Source organism: Panthera leo, chromosome F3, assembly GCF_018350215.1.
Source record: "Panthera leo isolate Ple1 chromosome F3, P.leo_Ple1_pat1.1, whole genome shotgun sequence".
Taxonomy (NCBI): Eukaryota; Metazoa; Chordata; class Mammalia; order Carnivora; family Felidae; genus Panthera; species Panthera leo.
Window position 1 is genome coordinate 12,377,844 of NC_056696.1, and position 26,023 is coordinate 12,403,866.

The following is a 26,023-nucleotide window of genomic DNA, read 5'->3' on the forward strand; positions in this document are numbered from 1 at the left end:
CTAAAAATGACTCACGAGGCTATTAATTACTCTGAAATAATGTAGTTTTTTTCTACCAAACAGCCCATATATCCTTTTCTTAAGCAGGCTCTGTTATTATAAGATTTAAATAGTAATTACAGAGAATATACTCCTGAAAATATCAGACAGAAGAAAGCATCAACACCAATTATTCTGGGATATCTTGACATTAAAGTATGATATTGCTACTGTCACTCAAATTCCTGATTTCTTAGGGGTGTCACCTCCACCCAGTGATGTTTTTATTTTTAACTCCCAAATCCCAAAATCAAAAAAACTCCACGAGTATATATTACGTAAAACATAAATTACATGTGTAGTATTTTAAAGCACAATATAGGAGACATTAAAGTTAGATGAGGGTTTTTTTTTTATTTCCTAAAGAGAAATGTGGCCCACCTGAGATAAGTACACAGAATACTAGTGTCCTCAACTATTTGTTACCAAATTCAATACTGTGTGATAGTGTATGATAATATAACTCAGGATCAGGGGATATGTCTCCATGAGTTTATCTTATATACAGTTTATCTTATATAAAGCTATAATATAACATGGATTAAGGAAGGTAGAGGTTTTCAATCATATTTTTTAAAGTAAAATTGAACAAATAAAAGAAGGTTTGCAGGTGCTTGCTTGTGAAGGAAGGAAGGAAGGAAGGAAGGAAGGAAGGAAGGAAGGACCATAACTCTAAAATGAAGAAGCAGGTAAGATTAAGGTTAGAGTCAGTAAGCTATAAAAGAAGGAAAACTACTCTGGTTCCTCTCAATCAGGGTGGAAACCACCAGTATGCTGAACACGAAATTTATTTCACAATTGGTCTTTACTCTGTACGACTAAATAAGACAAAGGTTCAAACCAGTGCATTTTTCCTTTTTAAGGTCAGTTGAAAGGAAGAGTCATAGAGAAGGGGAGAAGAAGGGAATCTAGTCTCATTGTCAGGAACAGTAACCTTTATGCAAAAAAAAAAAAAAAAAAAAAAAAAGTCAAAATTCTTTATTTTTTATTTTTTTTAACGTTTATTTATTTTTGAGACAGAGAGAGACAGAGCATGTATGGGGGAGGGTCAGAGAGAGGGAGACACAGAATCTGAAACAGGCTCCAGGCTCTGAGCTGTCAGCACAGAGCCCGATGCGGGGCTCGAACTCACGGACCGCGAGATCATGACCTGAGCCGAAGTCGGCCGCTTAACCGACTGAGCCACCGAGGCACCCCTCAAAATTCTCTTTAAAGGAACCTAGGTCAGGAGGCAGTCCACTAGCACAAATAAATCTAAGATGATTTGATACAGAAGGGAAGGAAACTAATTTTGATAAAATATCTATTATGTGTTATTTTCAAGAACAATATTTGGCTTACTTGAACATAGTCATTTGTTTTCAAGAATGTATTTCATTGCCCTCTAAACACCGCCTTTTAAGTATTATTTCTTCAGGGGAGGGGCGGAGTTCGAGGGGCGGAGTTCAAAGGGCGGAGAAGTAGGGGGACCGGGATTTCCCCTGTCCCTCAAGCACAGCTGTACTGAGGTCAGAACCCCCAGAAACCCCCAGGAAATCAACCTGCAGAGCGGCAAAAGCATCTCCACACACGGAGGGAGACAGCTTGGTGGGAGGGAGGGAGGGAGGGTACGTGAACTGGGGGAGATAAAACGGAGTAGGCACAGAGGGGAGGGAACCCCTTCTTTGGAGAGACAAAAAGGGAGAGAGAGAGGAGGGCTGTGAAATTGAAGTATCAAGTTAGCACAAGAGGAAAACCTCTCCGAACCACAGACTGAGGAGCGAGAATATGGACAGAGCCAGTTTCTATTTTGCAAACAGCCTTGGGAGCTGAAACCCGGAGGTTTCAACTGTTTGCAACTTTGTCCGGAGGGAAGCCGGGTAGCTGGCACTTTTACTCTATTCTTTTTACACCTTTTCTCTCTCTTACTCTTTTTTATTTTCCTTTCTCTTTCTCTGGATTTAGCTGATTCTCTGTTTCGCCCTCTTTTCTCCCCTTCGATTTTTCTTTTTGTTTGGGATCAGGTTCCCCCTGACTTTTTACTTTTCTTCCACGGTTACTTCAACAAACAAATCAAAGCACACCTGGCTGAAGGTCCGAACACCCCACCGCTACAAGCAAGGGGGAGCTCTGCAGACGACCGACCATCGGGAAAGAGCAGCAAAAATGCAACAACAGAGTGAATGCAACATACACCAAAAACGCTTCCTGAAGTGCCAGGCCCTGGACAGTGTGTGACCCCTTTTTAATATAGTAGTACTCTCAGGTGCAGGATATATAACAAGCTATTAAAACACACAAAAGACAGAAACACAGCCAAGATGACAAAAGGGAAGAATTCTCCTCAAAAGAAAATTCAGGGAGAAATGACAGCCAGAGGCTTGCACAAAACAGACATAAACAATATATCTGAACAAGAATTTAGCATAACAGTCGTAAGACTAATAGCTGGGCTTGAAAACAGCATTGTAGGCCCCAGGGAATGTCTTATTGTAGAGGTCAAGGATCTAAGAACGAGTCAGGATGAATTAAGAAATGCTATAATGCAGGGCGCCTGGGTGGCTCAGTCGGTTAAGCGTCCAGCTTCGGCTCAGGTCATGATCTCGCGGTCCATGGGTTCAGCCCCGCGTCGGGCTCTGGGCTGACGGCTCAGAGCCGGGAGCCTGTTTCAGATTGTGTCTCCCTCTTTCTCTGACCCTCCCCTGTTCATGCTCTCTGTCTCAAAAATAAATAAATGTTAAAAAAAAAATTAAAAAAAAAAAAAAGAAATGCTATAATGTGTCTGTGTGGCTCAGTCGGTTAGGCATCTGGACTTCAGCTCGGGTCATGATCTCACAGCTTGTGAGTTCAAGCCCCACATCAGGGTCTGTGCTGACAGCTTAGAGCCTGGAACCTTCTTCAGATTCTGTGTCTCCCTCTCCGTACCCCTCCCCTGCTCATTCTGTCTCTCGTCAAAAACAAATAAAAACATTAAAAAAAAAATAAAAAAATAAAAAGAAATGCTATAAATGAGATGCAAAATTAACTAGATACAGTGACAGTGAGGATGGAAGAAGCAGAGTAGAGAACAAGTGAAATAGAAGATACAATTATGGAAAATGATGAAGCTGAAAAACAGAGGGAAAGGAAATTACTAGATCACAAGGGGAGAATTAAAGAGCTAAGTGATTCCAGGGGCACCTGGGTGGCTCACTCGGTTAAGTGTCCGACTTCGGCTCAGGTCATGATCTCATGGTTCACGAGTTTGAGCCCCACATCGGGCTCTGTGCTGACAGCTCAGAGCCTAGAGCCTGCATCAGATTCTGTGTCTCCCTCTCTCTCTGCCCCTCTCCTGCTCGCACTCTGTCTCTCTCTCTCTCTCGAAAATAAACATTAAAAATAAAATTTAAAGTGCTAAGTGATTCCATGAAACCAAACAATATCCATACCATAGGAATTCCGGAAGAAAAGCAAGAGACAGGGACAAAAGGTTTATTTGAACAAATTATAGCTGAGAACTTCCCTAGTCTGGGGAAGGAAACAGGCATCCAAGTCCAAGAGGCACAGAGAACTCCCTTCCAAATCAACAGGAACAGGTCAACACCATGACGTATCATAGTGAAATTGGCAAACTACAAAGCTAAAGAGAGAATTCTGAAAGCAGCTAGAGACCAACCGTCCTTAACCTACAAAGGTGCACACACAAGGGTAGTAGCAGACCTGTCCACTGAAACTTGGCAGAGCAGAAGGGATTAAATGTGCCAAATAGGAAAAATATGCAGCCAAGAATCCTTTGTCCAACAAGGCTGTCATTCAGAATAGAAGGAAAGATAAAGGCTTTCCCAGAAAAATAAGTATTTCTTCAGGGGCACCTGGGTGGCTCAGTCAATGAAGCATCAGACTCCGGATTTTGGCTCAGGTCATGATCTCACGGTTTGTGAGTTCGAGCCCCACATTGGGCTATACACTGACGGGGCACAGCTTGCCTGGGATTCTCTCTGTCTCCTTCTCTCTCTGGCCTTCCCCCTCTCTTTCTCTCTCCCAAAATAAATTAATAAACTTAAAAAAATAAAAATAAAATAAATATACTTCTTCAGTCTCAGCCATATTTTCAGATGATTCTACCTGCATTTATACTGTTAAAATGGATGTTAAATACTGCCGTGGAGTTATACTGTACCATTAAGAACTATTTGCTTTTAACTTTCTAAAGCATCCTGGAGAGTCTTCTACCCTGAGAATATTATTAACTTCATAGATAACGTCTAAGGGTGTCACTATGCCAGCAAGGTCTCTCGTGATTTTCTTGCACGCCTGTATATTTTTGTTTCATAAATGAAACAACATGATTATTTTAAGAGCTGAGCCAGTGGCTCTCAGGGATAAGAATGCCTCAGTCACTGGATATGACCAGCTAGCAACTGGTGGGCTCGTAAATACCTTCCTGATTATGAATAAATTTCAGATGAGATCCCCAACATTTAAGATACACAAACTGTTTTCAGTACCGATGCCTCACATTCGCTTTGATACTTACATTATACTCAGACACTACTCCTTTATAAACTTCATAAAACTCTTCAACGTTAACTCGATCCATGTTGAACTATATTGAAACAAAACAAAACAGAACAAAAGTCAACCAATAAAAGGACGCAAAATGTGCCACTCTTAGAACTCAACACTTAAGACCTCCTGGATGTATTTTCTGTAAAATCTAAACCTTGCGCAAATTAAATGCCCTGAAAAGGTGTCGTTGAAGATAAACTCATCAATGATAAAAATGCGTAACATTTATCGAGCACTTGATATATCAAATATTGTTCTAGGACCTGCACGCCATCATCTCATTTAATCCCCTCAACAACCCCATGACATCAGTCACACGATGTACGTAAGGGTTATGTAAACTTCAGATCTGTGTGTTCCATCTCAAGCAGTCTGACCTCACCTGTCATGCCCTTAGCCACTACACTATACCTCTCTTTGAATAAAGCCTCATTCTCCATGCACACGAAAAAATGTATATACAGTGTCGTGTTGTTTACTGATAGATGAGCAGAAGCAGAACTATTACTAATGCAATGTACTTCCAATTTTGCAGCGGCCAGAAATAGTACCCTTTTCCTCCCAAACATTTAGAAAAATCCCTACTTAGCATTTACACGAGTCGTCTGGAAATCGAAATTCAAAACGAATTGTAAGAGAATGCTTATAAGATAAATCTATAAAGACTCTTTCTTATCCAGGCTGGATTCAAATTTAATTAAAAATAAAATTTCATTAAGTTCTAGGGTTGGAGCACCTGAGTGGCTCAGTCGGTTAAACATGCAACTGTTGATTTAGGCTCAGGTCATGATCTCCCGGTTCATGGGATCAGGCACCGGGTCAGGCTCTGCACTGACAGTGACAGTCAAAATAAATAATAAACAAAAAATAAGTCCTAGGGTCTCAAGAACTAAGACCTTAATTTTTTTTTAAATTGGCTCAGAATTTAAAATTTTAGGGGTACCTGGGTGGCTCAGTCAGTTAAGCTTCTAACTCTTGATTTCGGCTCAGGTCATGATCTCATGGTTTGTGGGATGGAGTCCCGTGTCGGGCTCTGTACTGTCAGCAGGAACCCTGCTTGGGATTCTCTCTCTCTCCCTCTCTCTCTGTCCTTCCTCTGCTTGTGCACTTTCTCTCTCCCTCTCCCTCCTTCCCTCCCTCTCCCACCCTCTCTCTCAAAATAAATAAACTTAAAAAAAATAGAATTTACAATTTTATTTTCTTCCCTATTTTGTTTCTTTATTGTTGCCAAAAACGAAGATCACTAAGAAATTTCTGCCTGCCCAGGCAATAATTCACACTGGGAGGATTTATTTCATAGGCAACATAACTATAACAGTCAGTGAATTTTGTTGCGATTTCAGTGTTTTAGCCTACATTCCCACAACTTGTTGAATTTTTAATATAACAAAATAATAACAGAATATATAATTTAAATACTTATATTTTGTATTGGAAATTCCACGAGGCATTGTGTAGGGTTATTTTAATTTAATTTGCGATTTATTTTAATTTTCATTTGATTTGTAAAATAATCCATTGAGGCAAACAATAATGTTCTCACTGACCGGCAGACCCACGAGTCTAGAGGGCAGCTGACCCATGATTCAGAAACAGAGCTTCCCGGGGCACCTGAGTGGTTCTGTCGGTTAAGCCTCCGACTTCAGCTCAGGTCATGATCTCACACTTTGTGAGTTCAAGCCCCGCATCAGGCTCTATGCTGACAGCTCAGAGCCTGGAGGCTGCTTCAGATTCCGTGTCTCCCTCTCTCTGTTCCTCCTCTCTCTCTCTCTCAAAAATAAACAAACATTAAAATAGAAAGAAAGAAAGAAAGAAAGAAAGAAAGAAAGAAAGAAAGAAAGAACTTCCTGACTCCCAGACTCAAGGGCTGTGATTGCCACTAAGCAACCATGCCTCCCCTATAGGTGCAATTAATCTTTTTTATTATTCTTGTTTTCACTGAGCACCTACTATGGCCAATAACCATGCTAGCTTGTAGGCCTAGAGTCAGATCAATATTTAAATCTAAATTTGCTACAAAATACATACTTTTAAAGCAGGGTTAGGTCCTATAATCCTGTGACTATAACACCAATCCAATACTTTTAGAACGTTTTGCCTAACAATTTCTTCGTAATCCTAGATAAGGTTCTTCAAATATCAACTCTGTCATTAGTCTCCAAGTTTTGCCTGATGACTGCAAACCAGTTGATATTTCTGACCTCTTTTTGGCTTGTAGGCATTCCTACTAATCAGGACACAAAGTGGTCAGAATCTTGGTTACTGCTCTGACCCCTGATTTTGGATGATCCTAAGACTTAAAAGAAATCAAAAGCAGTTCCTTTTCAGAAAAAGAACATATAAATTATACATATACATATATGTATATATACGTGTATATATATATATATATATATATATATATATACACGTGTGTATATATACGTATATATATATATATACGTATATATACATATATATATATATATATATGGAAAATCTCAGCTCCAAAGCTGGTAATTCACTATCAAAACAGCATAAACTTGCTGGCCTTGAAACACAGTTTATCGGATTCCTGTAACAATTGGTACCCAATTTCTTGTCAAGTGCACGGGTAAGTAGAGAACAAAGGTGTGAGCTCAAAAGGTGTGATGTTGTTTGTTCAGTGAAGGGCTTCCTACAAACGTGTCCACAGGGCGATTCGAGAACAGCCATGGGCCCTGCAGGTCCAATGGTGTGACCGCCAACAGAGGGGTGAAATGCACTAACTCCAAAGAAGGTTCTGAGGGAAAGTCCAGAAACCAGCAAAAGGCCCTGGTTAGGGGGACAAAAATCTCAACCGATTCTCCTTCTCCATTCTCTTCTCAGTCACCAATCCAGGCCACCAAAAATTCATTATAACTACTCAACTTAACTCTATTTTTTGTTTGTAGGAACTACCTACATTGTTTCTGTCTATATTCATTGTGCAACTAAAGTCCCAGGAATTTTATAAACCGATTTTATAAGCTTAAATTACCCTTTGAATTTTAGTTCTCTCAGTGAAAGATTATGTGGGTAAAATCATCTCAAAAACATTTTTTATTATAAGGTTATCAGGTTCAGTAACTATATCTTTTTATTTTTTTATTTTTTTTTTTTTTCTTAAATTTTTCTTAACGTTTATTTATTTTTGAGACAGAGAGAGACAGAGCATGAACGGGGGAGGGTCAGAGAGAGGGAGACACAGAATCTGAAACAGGCCCCAGGCTCTGAGCTGTCAGCACAGAGCCCGACACGGGGCTCGAACTCACAGACCGTGAGATCATGACCTGAGCCGAAGTCGGACGCTTAACCGACTGAGCCACCCAGGCGCCCCTATCTTTTTATTTTTAATGTGCTGAGTTCACAAGTGCACAGAGAAAATTCAATGTAAAACATTTTTTAAAAAATCTCTCAATAGGTTATGACTCACTGCAAACTACCTACCATCTGCATAGCTGAGATTTCAAAACCTGCATCCCGGATAGCCATGAGGATCTTTCCCAGGAGTCCTAAAAATACAGAACAAATGAGTGCAAAAATACAATACAACATTGCCAAGGCATTTTAGTTTCTTAGAAATGCAAATTTTCTACATCAGGGCACTTTGCTTACACTCTATATGAAGAAACCACTTATTTTTCTAAGGGAAACTAAATCCCTACTATTGAGCACCACGTGTAATCATTTGATTTACCAAGTAAGTACTTCAGAATACCAACAATTATCCTGAAGATGATGTAAATGATCTTTAAGGTATTATTTTGACTTTAAGACCCCTGAAGTCTAGTGACATAGGGAACATACAAAACAAACCACTGACAATGACATTACAAAAAAAAAAAAGATGAAATGAAATGCCAAAGTACTGGGTAATGGGAGTTCCCAGGATGAGGTCAAAGAAGAAAAATCAAATTATAACTGAAGGGTAGCAGAAGCTTTAAGGGGAAATGAGAGCACGAAATGGTACTTAAAGGCTGTAGATAGATGGGATTACATGGGGACACAGGTATAAAAGGACAGAAGGCTCAGGTCTAAGAACATGTGAGCGTGCTCACATGAGAGGAAGAAGTCAGAAAAAGATAAAAAGAAAACAGCTGAAAAGGAAGAGACTTCATTCAAATTGATGAAGGCCTTGGATATCAACATGAGGAACTGGGTCCTTATCCCACAGATCAGCACTTTTTATAATAGGGTCTGTAGATTCTGGGAGTCTAGGACTGATTTTGAAATTCCATTAGTTTAGTATAAAAATCTTCTAAGCTTCTTTTTTCCAAGTCAACTAAACCCACACCCACACATGCGCACCCCTATCCCATATATTCTGGAACGACCTTGATGCTCACCTAGTAACCCAACATCACCAAAGAGTATCCGTTTTATTTACTTTTATTTACTATTTTACTGCAGCCAAGTAGGGCTATTATAATTGCAGCAGATTGAGGGATAGAAGGGGAAAAAAAAAAAAGACAATGATAGATCTATTTCTCAAATGATGCATTTGTACCAAGGGAAGACCAAATGATACCAGGGTGTATTGTGAAAAAAACAAAGGTTTCTCAGAAGTCCGAAGGGTAGAACAGGCCCACGCCAACTCACAGCAGTCCGCATCATATCGGCGTTGAGTTTGGTGACTGAGTTTTGTCAAATATCTTTGATCCAATCAGTGTTGTTAACTTAAATTTTATCCATTTTATAGTTTTGTTGGTGATGAATTTGTAAATTGCTTCAGCTGTACAGTTGCATGCACAAAGGTTTATATTTAGTTTTATATTTGGACATATTTAAGTTGCACTATAATTACAATAATTTATGTCAACACTGGGGGTCCATCAGAATATTTTTCCTCCAGAGGAAACACTGCCAAAAGAGACGGAGAGTCACTGAAAATGTTGAGCGGAAGAATACAGGACAAATAGTGTTATAGGAAGATTACCGATGTAATAATGACAGGCAAGCTAGTCTGAAAAGGAATAAAAGACAGAATAACAAAGGCTTTTGAAATCATCTAGCATGCTCACTGAACTTGGATGGCAGCACTAGAGAAAGAAGTAATTAATATAAGACATTTCCAAACAAGAATTAACAGGACTAAATTGAACACAGAGCGTGAAGATGTAGAAATAAAGGTTTTGAGTCCAAGTGACTGAAAGGTTGATAGCATCTCTAAGAAGAAAACAAGTAAGAAAAACAAACTGATTGAGCTCCTGGGGAAGGCCACCAAGATGGAATGATGGCCAGCTGACGAGTGAGCTGGACCCGGGCACTCCAGGGCTCCTTGCTCCCTCCCCCATCCTTGGAATGTGCATTCTGCTTGCCTTTCCCACTCCCAGAGGCTGCTCCAAGGACACAGCCTTGAGACAGGGATGTGGTGCTGAGAATACCTACATGGTATGCGTGACTGAACCCAGAAGGCCTCTATAGAAACTTTTTAAGATTTGGAAGGTGGATGTGGGATCCACTTGCCTGGCTGCTGCCCAACGCAAGCCTTGCATGTAAGTTTCCTTGCTTTCTGAGACTGCCACCTGCCAATCTGGAGTGGCCTTCCTGTTTCTTCCGTCCCTCCTTATGAGTTCAGGGGCCAGTTTCAGATTACACACTGAAAGCTGCCACGGAGGTTATGAACCAACAATTAAGGGGAAAGGCAGCAAATTATTCTGAACATAGAATCTTAGAACAGAACACTGATCAGTGTTTGAGAAGACAGCATATCCAGTGACTAAAAAATGATTGATGAATGAGTGAATACACTCCCTATTCCAAATAGGTGATAAGGGATTACATCCAATAGCTAGACAGGTAGAAGGCTAATAATGAGGAGTGAAGACAGGTTAGAGCTGAAATGAGGAGAACAGAGGTCTGCTGGTTTGACAAAAAGAAGAGGAAACGCAAAAACAAACCAAAACCAAAAAAACAACCTGGGAGGAATGATTTTTGAGAAAATATCTAAAGTTTGGGAGTTAAAGAATGAAAATGAGTAAAGAAGGGTATGTAAAAAGAGATGTGCAGGAAATTAAAGAATAAAATATTACAGTAGTATCGCCATATCAAACAGAGGGGGAAATTCTTAGAATGGAGGGACAGTCCAGAATTAAAGGAGATTAAGGGCCCTGGGAATGCAGATAAAGCCTTCGGCATAAGCAGGATGGCATGCTGATATTAGAGACACTTGAAAGATATGTATTAAGAGTGTTAGGAAAAAGAAGTTAGGTAACCCACTAAAAATCTGCACCAAAGACTCAGATGATATTGGATATGAGAATGTGAGCCAAAATTCTAAGTCATTAATCAACAGGAAAAATATTAGTTAGGAAAGAAAAAATTGATTAACAATTACTGGGGACTGAGCTCTTTCTTATGAATTGATAGCATTTAATCCTTAAAGCAACACTCCTATCAGGTTTTGGAGGATCGATAACTTGCCTGAAATCATAATGTTAGTGTATCTCCAAATCCCACTGTCTTTCTACAAGTTTAATGAGAAAAAGAAACGCATACGTGGAAGCCTGGTATGTAAAATTCGCTGGGCAATGTAACTCCCTAAGGCAAGGACCACGTTCATTTCAGTTCTCATTGTATCTCCAGCGCCCAGCGTAGTATCCAGCATGTAGTATAGGTGTTGCATAAATACTGTTCACTGAATTCAGAAATAACCAAAGAAACAATCGCGGCTCTGCTTGGTGCAGACCTAAAGAACTCTAAGACTCTTCGGAGCAAACAAACACCGAAACACTTGAAAACACTGGAAAATTACAAATGGGCAATTAAAGTTAGGAAGAGGGAAAAGGATTATTTAAAAATGTTGGCTTAATGATCTGAGAGAAAAAGTTCACACTTATTTCATGCCATATACAAACAATAACCCAAAATATACTTAAGGTAAATGCAAAAACAAACAAAATAAAAAAACAAAAAACAAAAGAACCCCCAATCAATTAGAAAAATACCTAGGTGACTATTTTTTCTTCAAGTAAAGGTAGGCTTTTTAAATATAAAAAGCGGGGAGGAAAAAAGGAGAGTTCTGTTTCTGCTATGGCTGAGTAGCTCCTATTGGAATATAACCTTCCCTCAGATAATAACTATAAACTCTGGGGAAGGGGCGCCTGGGTGGCTCAGTCGGTTAAGCGGCCGACTTCGGCTCAGGTCATGATCTCGCGGTCCGTGAGTTCGAGCCCCGCGTCGGGCTCTGTGCTGACAACTCAGAGCCTGGAGCCTGTTTCAGATTCTGTGTCTCCCTCTCTCTCTGACCCTCCCCTGTTCATGCTCTGTCTCTCCCTGTCTCAAAAATAAATAAACGTTAAAAAAAAAAAAAAAAAAAAAACCTCTGGGGAAAAAAAACATAACAATACAAGTACGTGGAGGTACTGAGTGGGTTCCCTGTTTTTGCAGTATTTAGGCTGAGGAGAAAGCCACAGTCTACACTGAAACTCTGATTGAAAACCCAGAGAAGTAGCAAATTTAAAGAACTAGAAGACAAGGTTTAGGCAACCATGGCCACTGGAAAGTGAGTAGACGGATAATCCCAGGAAAAAGAAAAGCCAGAGAAGAAAGCCTGACTTCTGTGTATAAACGTTGCTCAAATCTTGGGAAAACTGAAGCATTCAGGCATGAAGCAGACTCCAAAAAGCCCAGCTATGATTGAAAGGACTGAACGAGGCTTTGAGTTACCACCCACCAAAGTGGGAACAGAGATTGCCCGATCAATTCAGCACGTTTACTGGTTGCATTTAAAATATCAATATATCTTTCAAGAAGATGACAATATCCATAATTTTACAATATCTCATTCATAACATTCAGGATATGATGCATAATTATTTGAAACACGAGGACACAGAAGAACATGACCTATTCCAAGACAAAAGAGAATCGATGAAGACCAACCTCGGATGATGCAGATGTTACAATTAAGAAACAAAGATTTTAAAGTTACCGTTATAACTGCTTAGCGAATAAAAGAGAAGTACACTCAAAATACATGAAAAGATAGGGAATATCAACAGAGATTAAGAACTACAAACAGGATCAAATAAAAACAATAAAAACGAAAAATGCAACATCTGAACTACAAAATCCACAGTAGAGACGTAAGAGCAGAATAAATTTAGACATAAAAAGAGTCAATCGATCTGAAGAGAGATCAACAGAAACTATCCCATTTGAAGAAAGAACAGACAATTTTTGAAAAACAATGAACAGAGTATCAGGCTGAAGCAACACCAAAAAGCCTAACATACATGTAACTGGAGTCTAGAATAATACAGAAAATATTTAGAGATATAATGGCTGAATTTTTTCCAAATTTGTTGACCTATTGAATCCACTTTGTGCTTTTTTAAACCAATCTCAAAGAAAAAAAAAAAAAAAAAACTAGGCATATCATCATCCAGCGTCTAATAATAAAAAATAAAGAAAGTCTTTGGAGCAGCCAGAGAAAATGACTCACTGTATACAGGGAATAACAATTTTAATGACTGCTGACTTCTCCCTCTCCTGGAGGCAGGTGGACAGCTAAGCATTTTTAATGTGCTATAAGAAAAATAAACTGTCAATGTGAAATTCCATGCCCAGCACAAAACTTCAAGAAGCATGATAAAATAAAGACACTTTGAGAAAAAAGAACCCTAAAGGAATTTGTTTTTACCAAACTCCTACTTCAAGAAATGATAATGGGAAATTATTTAACTTGAAGGAAAATGTAACAAGATTAAAAATAGGACCCTCAGGAGAAATGAGCATAATTAAAAGTAACTATGTGGGTAAATACAAAAGATTATTTTTTTTTCCTCTTAATTTCTTTAAAATACACATGCCTAATGGGGGCACACGGGTGGCTCAGTCAGTTAAGCGACTCCTGATCTCAGCTCAGGTCTTAATCTCAGGGTCTTAAGTTCAAGCCCTGTGTTGGGCTCTGCACTGGGTAGGAAGCCTACTTAAAAAAAAAAAAAAAAAAAAAAAAAAAAAAAAAAAAAAGCCTACTTAAAAAAAACACGTCTGATTAGAGCAAAAATTTTAGCATTGTATTGTAGGTTTAAAATGTACATGAATTTAATACATATCAGATATCAGTTAATCCAAAGAAGGAAGGGGGGCAAGGAGAATAGAAAACAAATAATAAAACAGTAAACCTAAAACCAATCATGGCAATAATTACATTAAATGTTAGTGCACTAAAAATTCCCATTTAAGGCAGAGATTTTAGATGAATTAACAAGATTCAACTATATGCTATTAACAAAAAAAAAACCAACTTTAAATATAAAGACACATATAGGTTGAAAATAAATGATGGAAAAAAATACCATGCAAACAATAGGTACAAGAGAGCTGCAGTGGTCACATTAATTTCAGATAAAGTAGAATTTATGACAAAGAGTATTGCCAGAGATAAATGTCCTAAGCAACATGTGGGAGACTGCTTTAGACAGAGAGTGGGAAGAAGATGGACGTTCATGACAAAGAGAGCGCTGGGCACAGATACAGCGATGTATGTATCTTGGTGGAGGGGAAACCAGGAGAGAAGGCAGGGGAGGTGGTAGAAACCATTGACAGAAGGACTTATAGACCATATTTAGAGGTTTGGATTTTACCCAATAGGCCAGAAGTTCTCACAACTTTTTGGCCTCATGGACACTTTAGCTCTTAGAAATTATTAAAGATTCTAAAAAACTTGTACTTATATAGGTTATATCTGTCAATATTTGTTATGTTACAAATTGAAACAGAAAATTCTTAAATGTTAATTTAAATACAACAAAAATTCTTCACATGTTGGCATACATAACATTTTGTGAGAAAAAAATGACTGTATTTTCTAAGAAAAAAATTTAAAGAGAAGTGTAGCATTGTTTTACGTTTTAGAAAATCTCTTTAATGTCTAACTTAATAGAAAGCAGCCTTGTTCTTACATCTGTTCCAGCTTTCAATCTGCTGCTATGTGTTGTTTTGGTTAAAGTACATTTAGTTAGAAAATAGTACAGTATTTTAATAGCCTTTAATGTAAATGTATTTATTCTTCTTTGACAAACAGTATTCTCCTAAAATCTCACTGCAACATATAACTTCAAACTTCTACCAATGAATTTTTTACCCTGCTGCATTAAAATTCACAGGTCTATCCTATACTTTGAAAGAATCTTTTACCCATGCATGATTTTATAACATTACACATTGATCCTTTGGAAAATATTAGTTCACTCAGTTGTGCAGATCTTCCAAATGCTGACTCATTTCATTACAGTACATCAGGAAAAAAAAAATCACATTTGTTAACATCGCCACCAATTTCATCAGAATAGTCTGTAAGTTATTAGGAAGCTGTCAAGCTTAAGGTGGTAAATATACTTTTGCAAGAACATAATTATGATTTTCATTTCTCATTTTACCTTCTTTTGCATTTTTACCTTTGGCAACAATTTTTGTCCGTTGTCATTTCTCTGAAATAACAGGCTTACTTAATTTCAAGAAAAATTCACGCCAAATACCTAAGTGTGAAAAACCACAGTATGTCTGCCAGTCATTCTTTTGGGTAAAAATGATATCCCATGAAAAAGCCTTTCAGCTGAGCTCAAAACTCAAACAGTTATACAAATGCTAGTCCTAAAGATCACATTATATTTCAGGATAGAACAAAAGTGCTTTATGCAGACTTCTCATTTCTTCACACACAATATTAAAAAGACATATACTTGAAGGTCAAGAATGAATAAAATTAATTTTTTCTGTTTCATCAAGGACATTCTTAAGCGAAAGTGGCTTTTCTTTCTGCAAGCACATGACAATTTAATAAAAAAAAAACCTGACTATTAGTGCAGTTGGCTTCCACTGTCTTTTGCTACTTTTTGCTAAGGCACCAGCAGTGTTACCCACCATTTGGTTTTGTACCATTAGTGCAAACGTCACCACATTTCAAGAGGCAAATAAACCGATTATTATGAAAATCGATTTGCTCTCGTGGATAACGTAAAGGGTCTTTCTTGTTATAATAAAGAAGATGCTTCACACGATTACAAAAGAATCATTTAAATATGGGAGCAGGATTAAGCCTCGTGCATTAACCAACGCAAAGAGATCTACAATCTACATCTATTACAAATCTATAATCACATTAAACCACGCCCCATGAAGATGTACCACTCGCACAGAATAATTCTGTTCACAGATAAACGAATAAAAAAAGTTATAGTTCAAGTAATATTGCCATTCTGCCAAGAACAGTCAGACGTGAGTCAAGGATATTGCTGTTTTTATATTCAGTTGGTTATGTGTGGAGGCAGGATAGAGAGGCATTTAAGAAACCTGTTCTGTGTTTAACAGCTCGAAACAACAAACTGTCAATAACCATATGTCCTTTACTTTGTTCTAGACAGAAAATGTTCAGATGACTGAACAAATAACAATAACTATGTAAATGAAGTACCAAAAAGAAAAAAAAAAGTAAAATTGCCTGCCTTGCAGCAAACAAGTTCGAAAGGGTCAAAGCAGACGACTTTTTTTTTTTTTTTTTTCCCTTGGCTGGTGTTTGCATAGCTAATTTGTTTTTTAATGGTTTGCTTATAACTCCATGAATGTTCTTAAATTTTTTGAATGTCAAATCACCTCTCCATCTCCACTCCCAGTGCCTTAGTTTGTTATCTGTCTACCTTTCACTCGGATTGTTCAAAAGCCTCTTTGTAAATGGCCACCCTGTATCCAATCATTAATATCAGACATCTATTGCTTTGGTGTTCTAAAAACTCTTGCTTCTCCTGAGATTAAGAGCTCCCCATCCTCTTTTAAGAAAACTGATCTCACCGGTCATTTGATTGGAATGGGAGCTGCCTGCCATTTTCCCTCACAACTCTACGACCAAGGTCTCAGTGAAAAGTCCAAAGGTAACAGCAAGACCTATCAGCCCTCTGCTAAGACCAGAGCAATTCACACAGCAATGGGCCTATCATTGGCAAAAGCCGATCAGAGGCCTTCACTGTTTTGTTTTGTTTTGTTTTTTAAGCTAGAACCAGGGAAAAAAGCACTCTCCGCTATGTTCATAAGTAGGTAAGCCCTTCACTGCTGGCAACCATCCTTCTCTCCCAAGGTATTGGGCAAAACTTACTTAAGAGCATGAAGCTGACAGGGGCGCCTGGGTGGCTCAGTCAGTTAGGTGTCAGATTTTGGCTCACGTCATGATCTCGTGATTCCTGAGTTTGAGCCCCTCGTGGAGTCCCGCATTGGGCTCTGTGCTGACAGCTCAGAGCCCGGGGCCTGCTTCCAATTCTGTGTCTCCCTCCCTCTCTGCCCCTCCCCCACTCACACTCTCTCAACAACAACAAAAAAAACCCAGAACGGGAACCTGACAATCAAGAGGAGCAAATATAAAAGCCAGAGAGAAGAGAGATGTCAACCACGTCTCCCTAAACCCTGTTCAACCTCTGCTCTTCTTCCAACAGTCCAGTTAAATGAGAATTAGTAGATTCAAGCTGGGTTTCTATCAGCTGCACTAACAGTGTCCGCTTTGGACAATCTGACTCACACAGGAGAGGATATACTGCAGCCTGAGAAAGAAAGGCTGTAGTGGGAAGGGTTGAAAAAGAAACGAAAACCAACAAAAACAAAACAACAGGTACAGTATTCCAATGCGTGCTGATTCTGATAAGAGGGTTTATAGGCAACAACAAATTATCTTGGAAAAAATCCTAGGCATGGCCAAATGATCAGTAAGTGGGATTAGAAGATGAACCCTCCCTCTGTCCACGAAGTTCAGAAAAGGATCATGGTTGGAGAGTGTAAGAGAAGAAACTGACAACAAAACATTCAGGTACACTGACGTTCAAATACTATTTTTAGAGGGGTGCCTGGGTGGCTCCGTGGAGCCTCTGACTTCGGTTCAGGCCATGATCTCACGGCTCACGAGTTCGAGCCCCCCATCAGGCTTTGCGCCAGTGCAGATTCTCTGCCTCCCTCTCTCTCTGCCCCACCCCTCAAAAATAAATAAACATTAAAAAAAATTTAAATACTATTTTTAGAAATAGACTTAACCATTTAAATTAAAACAGGTTTGTACCGACTAGGAAAAAAAAAAAAAAAACTGCAAGGCAATTGAACAAAACAGGTACTTTAACACCAACGGGTATCAATAAGCACAAAGGCACAAAATTTTCACACAATTTAAATACAGGACATGGTGGGTATCACTTGGAGGAAAACAAACTGCCACCAGGCTTCTATGACCGAGGATGGATTCACAGGTGCCAGATATGGGGTCCTAGGTCACCCAAAGCAGGTATAATGAGGCACACATATAATGCGGTGCTAACATAATGTCCAAGACTTATTTGGGTATGGAAGCAGCAACTTTATGAGGGTCCTGGGAATTGGGACAAGCTTTTCCCCCAAATTACAAAGAAAATCCAGCTTGCATCTAAAGTGGAAACAAAGATGGGAATTTTTTTCAGTTTTAAATAAATACATAAATTGTATTTATTTTTGAGAGTCCATCGTTTCTCCCTCTGACCTGGTATCTGGTCAGGGGCAACAAATCCATATTAGCGGATTGACCTTGACTCGGCTGTGTTACCCATCATCATCCCTACAAGGAAGGGCGCTTAGTCAGAAAGGCAGCCCTTAAGAATTGAATTCGGGGGGCGCCTGGGTGGCGCAGTCGGTTAAGCGTCCGACTTCAGCCAGGTCACGATCTCGCGGTCCGTGGGTTCGAGCCCCGCGTCAGGCTCTGGGCTGATGGCTCGGAGCCTGGAGCCTGTTTCCGATTCTGTGTCTCCCTCTCTCTCTGCCCCTCCCCCGTTCATGCTCTGTCTCTCTCTGTCCCAAAAATAAATAAATAAATTAAAAAAAAAAAAAAAAAGAATTGAATTCGGATTATACTGCTCCAAACAGCCCGGAGTTAAAAATGAGTTATTCTCTCTCGCCTTAGAGCTGCCAAAGAGGGGTAAAACCTCCCAGGGCATGGCATAGAAGGAGGAAGATTACTAACAACTACACACGAGATATCTGGCCAGGGGCTAAGAATCAGCTTGCTCTCCAGGCCACGGATGTAAGTCCTGGCAAATAATCCAGTTTGAAAAGCCCTCTCCTTGGCCTGTCTCAGTTTCACCTCTACACGGTGTCGGTTTCTTTCCTCATTTGTTAAAAAAAAAAAAACAAAACCACGTAGTTCGTCCCTCACAGCCTTGTTATGAGGATTAAATGTGTGTTTATATGTAAAATTCTTAGCATAGCCAGTGGCACACAACAGCACTAACAGGTCATGTTGGCAGTAGCAGATAATCCTCATCACGAGTGAACTAGTGGAAGTTCAGCTGAATGCGTAGTTTTGCTTCCAGAATTACCGTGAATCTAATTTTAGCAGTTCCCTTAAAATCTTATGCCTCCCATTCCACAAGAGAACCCTGTGCTGCCAGGACATCTCAAGGGGACTATGCTAGAGTCTGGGTCACTCCTAGTGAGATGCCTGCACAGAGATGCTGGAGAGACAGGTCTCCGGGGTCACAGCAACATCAGCTACAGGCACAACAGAGCCCGGAAGACGCAATGGTTCTCCAGAGAAGAAAAGTCAGTGTGGTCAAAGCCAGCCGTTATCTGGCAAACACAGTGATACATGCTAGGAGTAAATCAGGGCAAGAAAAGAGGGGAGAAGGGGGTCCTCAGGTGGCATCCAACAAACAAAGCCTATCCGATTTCTCTCTTCCACTAGGGACTCCTAAAAATATCTGCAGTGAACTTTGTAGAGGGCTAGAGTCCTATGTCTGGAGACAGGTGCATGCATCAGTAAAACAATTTCTATAGGTTCATAAGGAATATTTAAAACTTGAAGGAAAATTTGAAATAGAAAGTTTCCCTACAAAAATCCATACGAGAGGAAAAAGGGCAGGATAAAAGTTGATTTAATACATAAAATGTTAAAAACAAATCAAAATCATAAAACTAAGATAAATCAGCTTATACATCCCCACTTAAAGACAGTCTCAGTTTGGGTGAAACGTTAAAGCCCAACTATGTTCTATTTATACAATATAGAAAGTAAGATGAATTATATAGTGAACAAAATCAAAATAGCCAAATGGGTAGCAATATTAACAATAAACAAAATAAAAGTCAGGGGAAAAATATCTCAGGATATTTTGAAAAGTAAAACCAGAGTATCACAAATGTATATGCACAGAATATACGACATGGCATTCATAAAGAAAAATAATATTAGAAATAAAGGAGAGATAAACAGAAACATACCATTCTCCAACTCTTGCAGACTCAAAAAATATTATGAACATAAGTGGATTTTTTAAAAAATTAAGCATATGCTAAACATTCCAACGTAACTATAATAAATACAAATTACATGGGCCATTTTATTTGACTACCACACAATAAAACGAGAAAATTTCCAGAAAAGTTAACAACAAAACTCGAAGTCTTGGGAATTTACAAGTACTTTCCTCAAGAATCATTGGAACAGCGTTGACTGAAACACGAAGAAACACCCAGAGTGACAAATCAGAAGAAACCATATACCAAATCAAACAATAATATTTAGAAGTTAGAATATAATGAAACAGGCAATCTCACAAGTGTGAGTGGAGGCGGGGCAGAGAGAGAGGGAGACACACATCCAAAGCAGGCTCCAAGCTCTGAGCTGTCAGCACAGAGCCCAATGTAGGGCTGGAACTCACACGCAGTGAGATCATGACCGGAGCCAAAGTCAGACACCCAACCGACTGAGCCACCCAGGTGCCCCCTACAACTATTATTCAGACTTTAAAATTTTTAAAGAATTTTTTTCTGTGCAATTAAATAATCTTTGAAAACATAAATTCAAAACACAATGTTAGGCTAAAAGAAAGTGCAATATAAACTTAAATAAACTGGGTAATTCCTATTCATTTTATGAAAATAGTATTACTCCAATACCAAAAGCAAAGTACAAAACAATATAACTACATATCAAAATCGTTATGAATACAGTTGCAAAAATTCTTAACAAAATATTAGCAAATCAAATTCAGCAACATGACCAAGTGAGGTTTATTTCAGGAATGTAAGCCTAGTTCATTGTTAAAAAAAAAAAAATCAATCAATGTCATCTATGTTAAAAGGCTTTTGAAAGAAAAATTACATGATCATATCAACTGATGCAGAACAAAATTTCTGAAAAAATTCAACACCCATTCATGGTCAAAACTCTAAGAAAAAAAAGAGGAGTAGAAGGGAACTTCCTGAATTTCATAAAGAACATCTACAAAAAAGCTAAAACTAAAATATGCCTAATCGTAAAAGGCAAGAATGCCCATTCTCATTTTTCTTACTCAAAATTGTACCAGAAGTTTAAGCCAGTAAATAAAGCAAGAAAAGAAAAAGGCATTCAGATAAGAAAGAGACATAATTGTTTCCATTTGTATGTGACCCATTGTCTATACAGAAAATCCAAAAAACTACAAAATGTATTCTAGAACTAATAATTGACTTCAGCGAGGTTGCAGGATGTAAGACAAACATACAAAAATCAACAGTGTATCTACATACGAGCAACAAACGTGGACACTAAAACTGAAACTATATCATTTATAATCACTCAAAAAGGCAAAAACTACTAGACATAAGTCTAACAGTACATGCACAGGATTTGTTATGAAAACTACAAAATGATGGGGTGCCTAGGTGGCTCAGTCGGTTGAGTGTCCGACTTCAGCTCAGGTCATGATCTCGCAGTTTGTGGGTTCGAGCCCCACACTGGGCTCTGTGCTGACAGCTCAGAGCCTGGAGCCTGCTTTGGATTCTGTGTCTCCCTCTCTTTCTCTGCTCATGCGTGCGCGCACGCTCTCTCTCCCTCTCTCAACAATAAACGTTAAAAAAAATTTTTTTTAAAGATTAAAAAAAAAAACTGCAAAATGCTGGAAGACCTAAATAAATGGAGTCACATAGTATCCATGATTTAGAAGACTTAACACAGTAATGATGTCAATTCTCCTCAAATTGATAGATTTCATGTAATTCCTATCAAAATCCCAGCAAGATACTTTGTAGATACAGACAAGATTATTCTGAAATTATATGGAAAGGGAAAGGAACTAAAAGAGCTAAAACAATTCCAAGAAAAAGTCAAAGCAATCAGTCTCCTCAATTTCCTAACTATCGTATAGCTGTAGTAATCAAGACTGCAGTAATCAAGAGCAACAGACATATAGATCAATGGAACAGAGCTGAAAAACCAGCACCGGATCCACATAAATACAGTTTTTGACAAAGACGTTAAGGCAATTCAGTGGAGAACAGCCTTTTCAAAAAACCAGTGATAGGACTGTATAAGGAAAATTAGAAAATACAGTCTCTGACATGGCAGTCACTTATCAGAAGCCAGTCTACACTGTGGAAAGATAACACAAATTTAGAAGACAACAATCAGTCTTTCTTGTATGTATTGTATGTGCTACTCATATTATTTCATGTAATCCTTACAACAATCCTAGGAGGCAAGTACTATTATTACCTTCATTTTATAGATTGTTACCAACTATACTCAAGAGAAAAACAACATGCCCTAGAATAATAGCCTGTAAGAGATAGAACTGAATTAATTTCTTTTATTTAAAAATTTTTTCAGGTTTATTTATTTTGAGAGAGAGAGAGAGAGAGAGAGAGAGAATAATACATATACATGTGTAAGGGAGGGGCATAGAGAGAGGGAGAGAGGGAATCCCAAGCAGGCTTCATGCCGTGAGTGCAGAGCCCAAAGCGGGGCTCGAACTCATGAACTGTAAGATCATGACTTGGGCCAAAATCAAGAGTTGGACGCTTAACCACTGAGCCACCTAGGCACAAAGAGACAGAACGGAATTTAAACCAAGTTCTGCCAGCCCTAGAATCTGATTATGTTATACTACAACAGTCAAAATGTTTAATCGGCATGTACATATCATTTAATTAAATAATTCATCTATATTAAATAAGTCATGCCACCCCAAAACACAGTGCTCTGGGATATTGACTATGGTGAGTTAAAGACATTCAAGTGTCTCAGCAAATGCAAGAAAAACACTCTGACCTTTCTTCTTTTTCTAATAGCAGGAGATGAAATTCCCCACATGAAAGACATCCTCCCCATATTAACAGGAAAGCGACGTACTTCCCATCAAGGACGGAAAAAACTCTACGAGGGTAAAGGTAAAAGTTTGCATCCCCTACAATATGCAAAAATACACATTATCTACATATGTATAATTTACCTTTTTTTGATCTTCTGAGTATATACTATAAAATCAATAACAGAAGAATATAAAATCTGTATCTAGCAAATTTTGAAATGTTCACAGGATGATCGCCCAATTTATTAATGATTCAGAGTTTAAGCTTTCTTTCCTTCTAACCATTTTGATGCTTATCAACATTTGAGGGAAAAAGAGAGCGGAAACAATAATCACTTTACTGTGTATTAGCAGTGCTACAAAACTTTGATAGAGAGAAAATCATCAAGAGAAAAGTTAAGTAGTTAACAAGGTAGATGGACGACATTCTTTTTTTTTTTTTTTTAACGTTTATTTTTGAGACAGAGAGAGACAGAGCATGAACGGGGGAGGGGCAGAGAGAGAGGGAGACAGAATCGGAAGCAGGCTCCAGGCTCTCAGCCATCAGCCCAGAGCCCGACGCGGGGCTCGAACTCACGGACCGCGAGATTGTGACCCGGGCTGAAGTCGGACGCTTAACCAACTGAGCCACCCAGGCGCCCCTGGACGACATTCTTTAAAACTGTGACAAAAAAATACTTTCTATGGAAAGAACTTACCCTGATACTAAGGTCTTTCCTTGATATTTTCCCTTTATATCATGATGCTCATACTCTACAGTAACCCATACACCTACAAGCAACCCTGCAGGCAAGGAACGCACCCCTCTACCGTGGGAAAACTTGAAAACCGCCTTTACTATCAATGTGAAGCTTACTCCATGCAGTAAGAAGGTATAAATAGATGAAAACAAAACCCAACTCATAGACACAAGAGCCCATGAAAAGGACACTCAGAGCTAGAGATGATAAGAGTTCAGATCAATTTCAATAGCAAAATACAAGAGAAATCACAAGCGTTACTAAATTCGACACAAGGAACTTAATACTAATCCCAGCAGATATGCATAACAAATAACCTTGGGCATAAAAAACAGGTGGAAAAGCTTTCAGTTTCCTAGACAGCAATATGTTCCCAGGCAATGCCACTTCACTAATAATCTTCCTGCAATTATTTTTTATTTTTTTAACGTTCATTTTTGAGAGAGAGAGAGACAGAGCACGAGCAGGGGAGGGGCAGAGAGACGGAGACACAGAATCCAAAGCAGGCTCCAGGCTCTGAGCTGTCATCACAGAGCCCGGTGTGGGGCTCGAACTCACGAGCCATGAGATCATGACCTGAGCTGAAGTCAGACGCTTAATGGACTGAGCCACCCAGGCACCCCAATTTTTTAATTTTTGTAATGTTTATTTATTTGTGAGAGAGAAGGAAAGAGAGTGAGAGCACACGTGGGAGAGGGGCAGAGAGAGAAGGAGACGGAGAATCCAAAGCAGGCTCCAGGCTCCGAGCTGTCAGCACAGAGCCGGATGATGGGGTTTGAACCCATGAACCACGAACCAAGACTGGGCTGAAGTTGGATGCTCAACCAACTGAGCCACCCAGACATCCCAATCTTCCAGTAATTTTTAATCGGAAGAGAAAATATACCTGCAAAGTAGTTTGGATGCAAATGTGTTATGAGTGTCTGCCTTCTAGTAAGCAAAGATATTGTAGAATCACTTTAAATTAACTGCAGATGAGAGTCTGTATTTAGCAGAACTGTTAAAGTGAGAGCTAGTGAGGCTTTTAGGTCTTAAAAGATCTCAAATTATTCCATTAGCTGATCGTAAAATCTATTCTAGTAGCAAGTAGGTGTAATGAAAGACAGACCTAATTCATCCAAATAGCATTTCTGATTCTCCACTTACACCACACACCCACATCTAAAATACACGTTTATCCTTACCAATATCCTAAGAACCATAATATGTAAATTCCCTACAAGGCAATAAAAATAACCAATGTAGCTTTACAGATGTACCCACAATATGGTAGCTAAGTGCATTAAAATTCATGATAGTTGTAATTAAGTGAGTAGAAAATAAAAGCAGGCTCCATACCAACTTAGGAACAATAGAAAAGATGTGTAGGATCTAAGATCTCCAGGAAAAGGCAGTCAAGAATCCCTCCTTTGCTGGGAAGACAGGGGTAGGCTCGGTACAGCAAAAGAAGCCAAGAACAGCTATCATGACTAAAATGAGATCACAATTTTAAAACAAGGACAGTCCAAGAAAAACAAAAGTAGCGAACCGGGCAGACAGACCAGAAACTGAAAATTTTGTAACGTGAGGCAAATAGGTCATTAGAAGTCCAAAGTCAATGCCAGGTTACTACAGAAAACAAGTCAATCACTCAGTCACAAAGCAACACTGAGTTTCGACACCACAGGATACTGCCAGCTCCGGTATAGGGCGAGATCCTTCCTAATTTTGAAAGAGCCAGTCCCTCTTGTGGAGGGAATAAGCACGAGTCCCATTAGAGGCCGACTTCATATTTCTAGGAGATTTTCCTGAGTTATACAAGGGCTATACATCTTATAATTCATCGACGGAAATCTGTTAGCCTTAAAAAGATAAACCCAATGAAAAAGTAATTCAAACCATCGATTATTAGCTCCGACATGAACAAAACAAAGAAATCTTTTCCCTTTCTTAAAACGAGTTCCATCGTTGGCCTCCTTTTTTGTAAAAAGGTCCGAAAGAAAAAGATTCTCAAAGCCAGTCTCTTGTCCCGTTTTTAAAAAATAAGTACATTGATCTTTGTTTATTCTAGCTACCTCAGGTCACAGTTAAAGGAAATGCACAAATGTAGTTATCTACTTCAAGAACACGGTTTCTTCTGCTGATTTTAAGTGGCTTTGATTTCCTCGGCTAAGACCTACATTGTCATTCATAGACAGGCTTAAAAATAGACATATAATTGGGGGCATCTGGGTGGCTCAGTCGGTTGAGCGTCCCACTTTGGCTCAGGTCATGATCTCGCAGTTTGTGAGTTCAGGCCCCCGGGTCGGGCTCTGTGCGGACAGCACCCTGCAGCCTGTTTCAGATGCTATGTCTCCCTCTCTCACCGCTCCTCCCCTGTTCACGCTCTGTTTCTCTCTGTCTCTCAAAAATAAACACGCATTAAAAAAAATTTTTTTAAATAGACATAATTCCACAACATGGGCCACAAATTATATAATTTCTGCCCCTTGTCTTCTGGAAGCATATACTACCTGCCCTGGGTATGGGCATCCGTTTTTGTTCCATTTTCCAGGATAGTCCTCATGTAGGGGGCAACTCTCCCATCTAGAGGTTCTCAAAATGTAGTGCCCACTTTAGCAGTAATAGCATGACCATGACCTGGGAACTTGACAAAAATACAGA

At 39.0% G+C, this 26,023-nt stretch overlaps 1 protein-coding gene across 2 annotated transcripts in view; it reads right to left on the reverse strand.

Moving 5' to 3' along the window:
* Nucleotides 1-26,023, reverse strand: part of NME7 (NME/NM23 family member 7) — a 260,266-nt gene that overhangs the window by 131,747 nt on the left and 102,496 nt on the right. For both annotated transcript variants that reach the window (XM_042925970.1, XM_042925972.1), the window contains 2 exons: nt 8,014-8,078; nt 4,535-4,603 (listed from right to left, as the gene is read on the reverse strand). In XM_042925970.1, the coding sequence (XP_042781904.1) occupies nt 4,535-4,603; nt 8,014-8,078 (134 nt within the window). The remainder of the gene's footprint in view (nt 1-4,534; nt 4,604-8,013; nt 8,079-26,023) is intronic.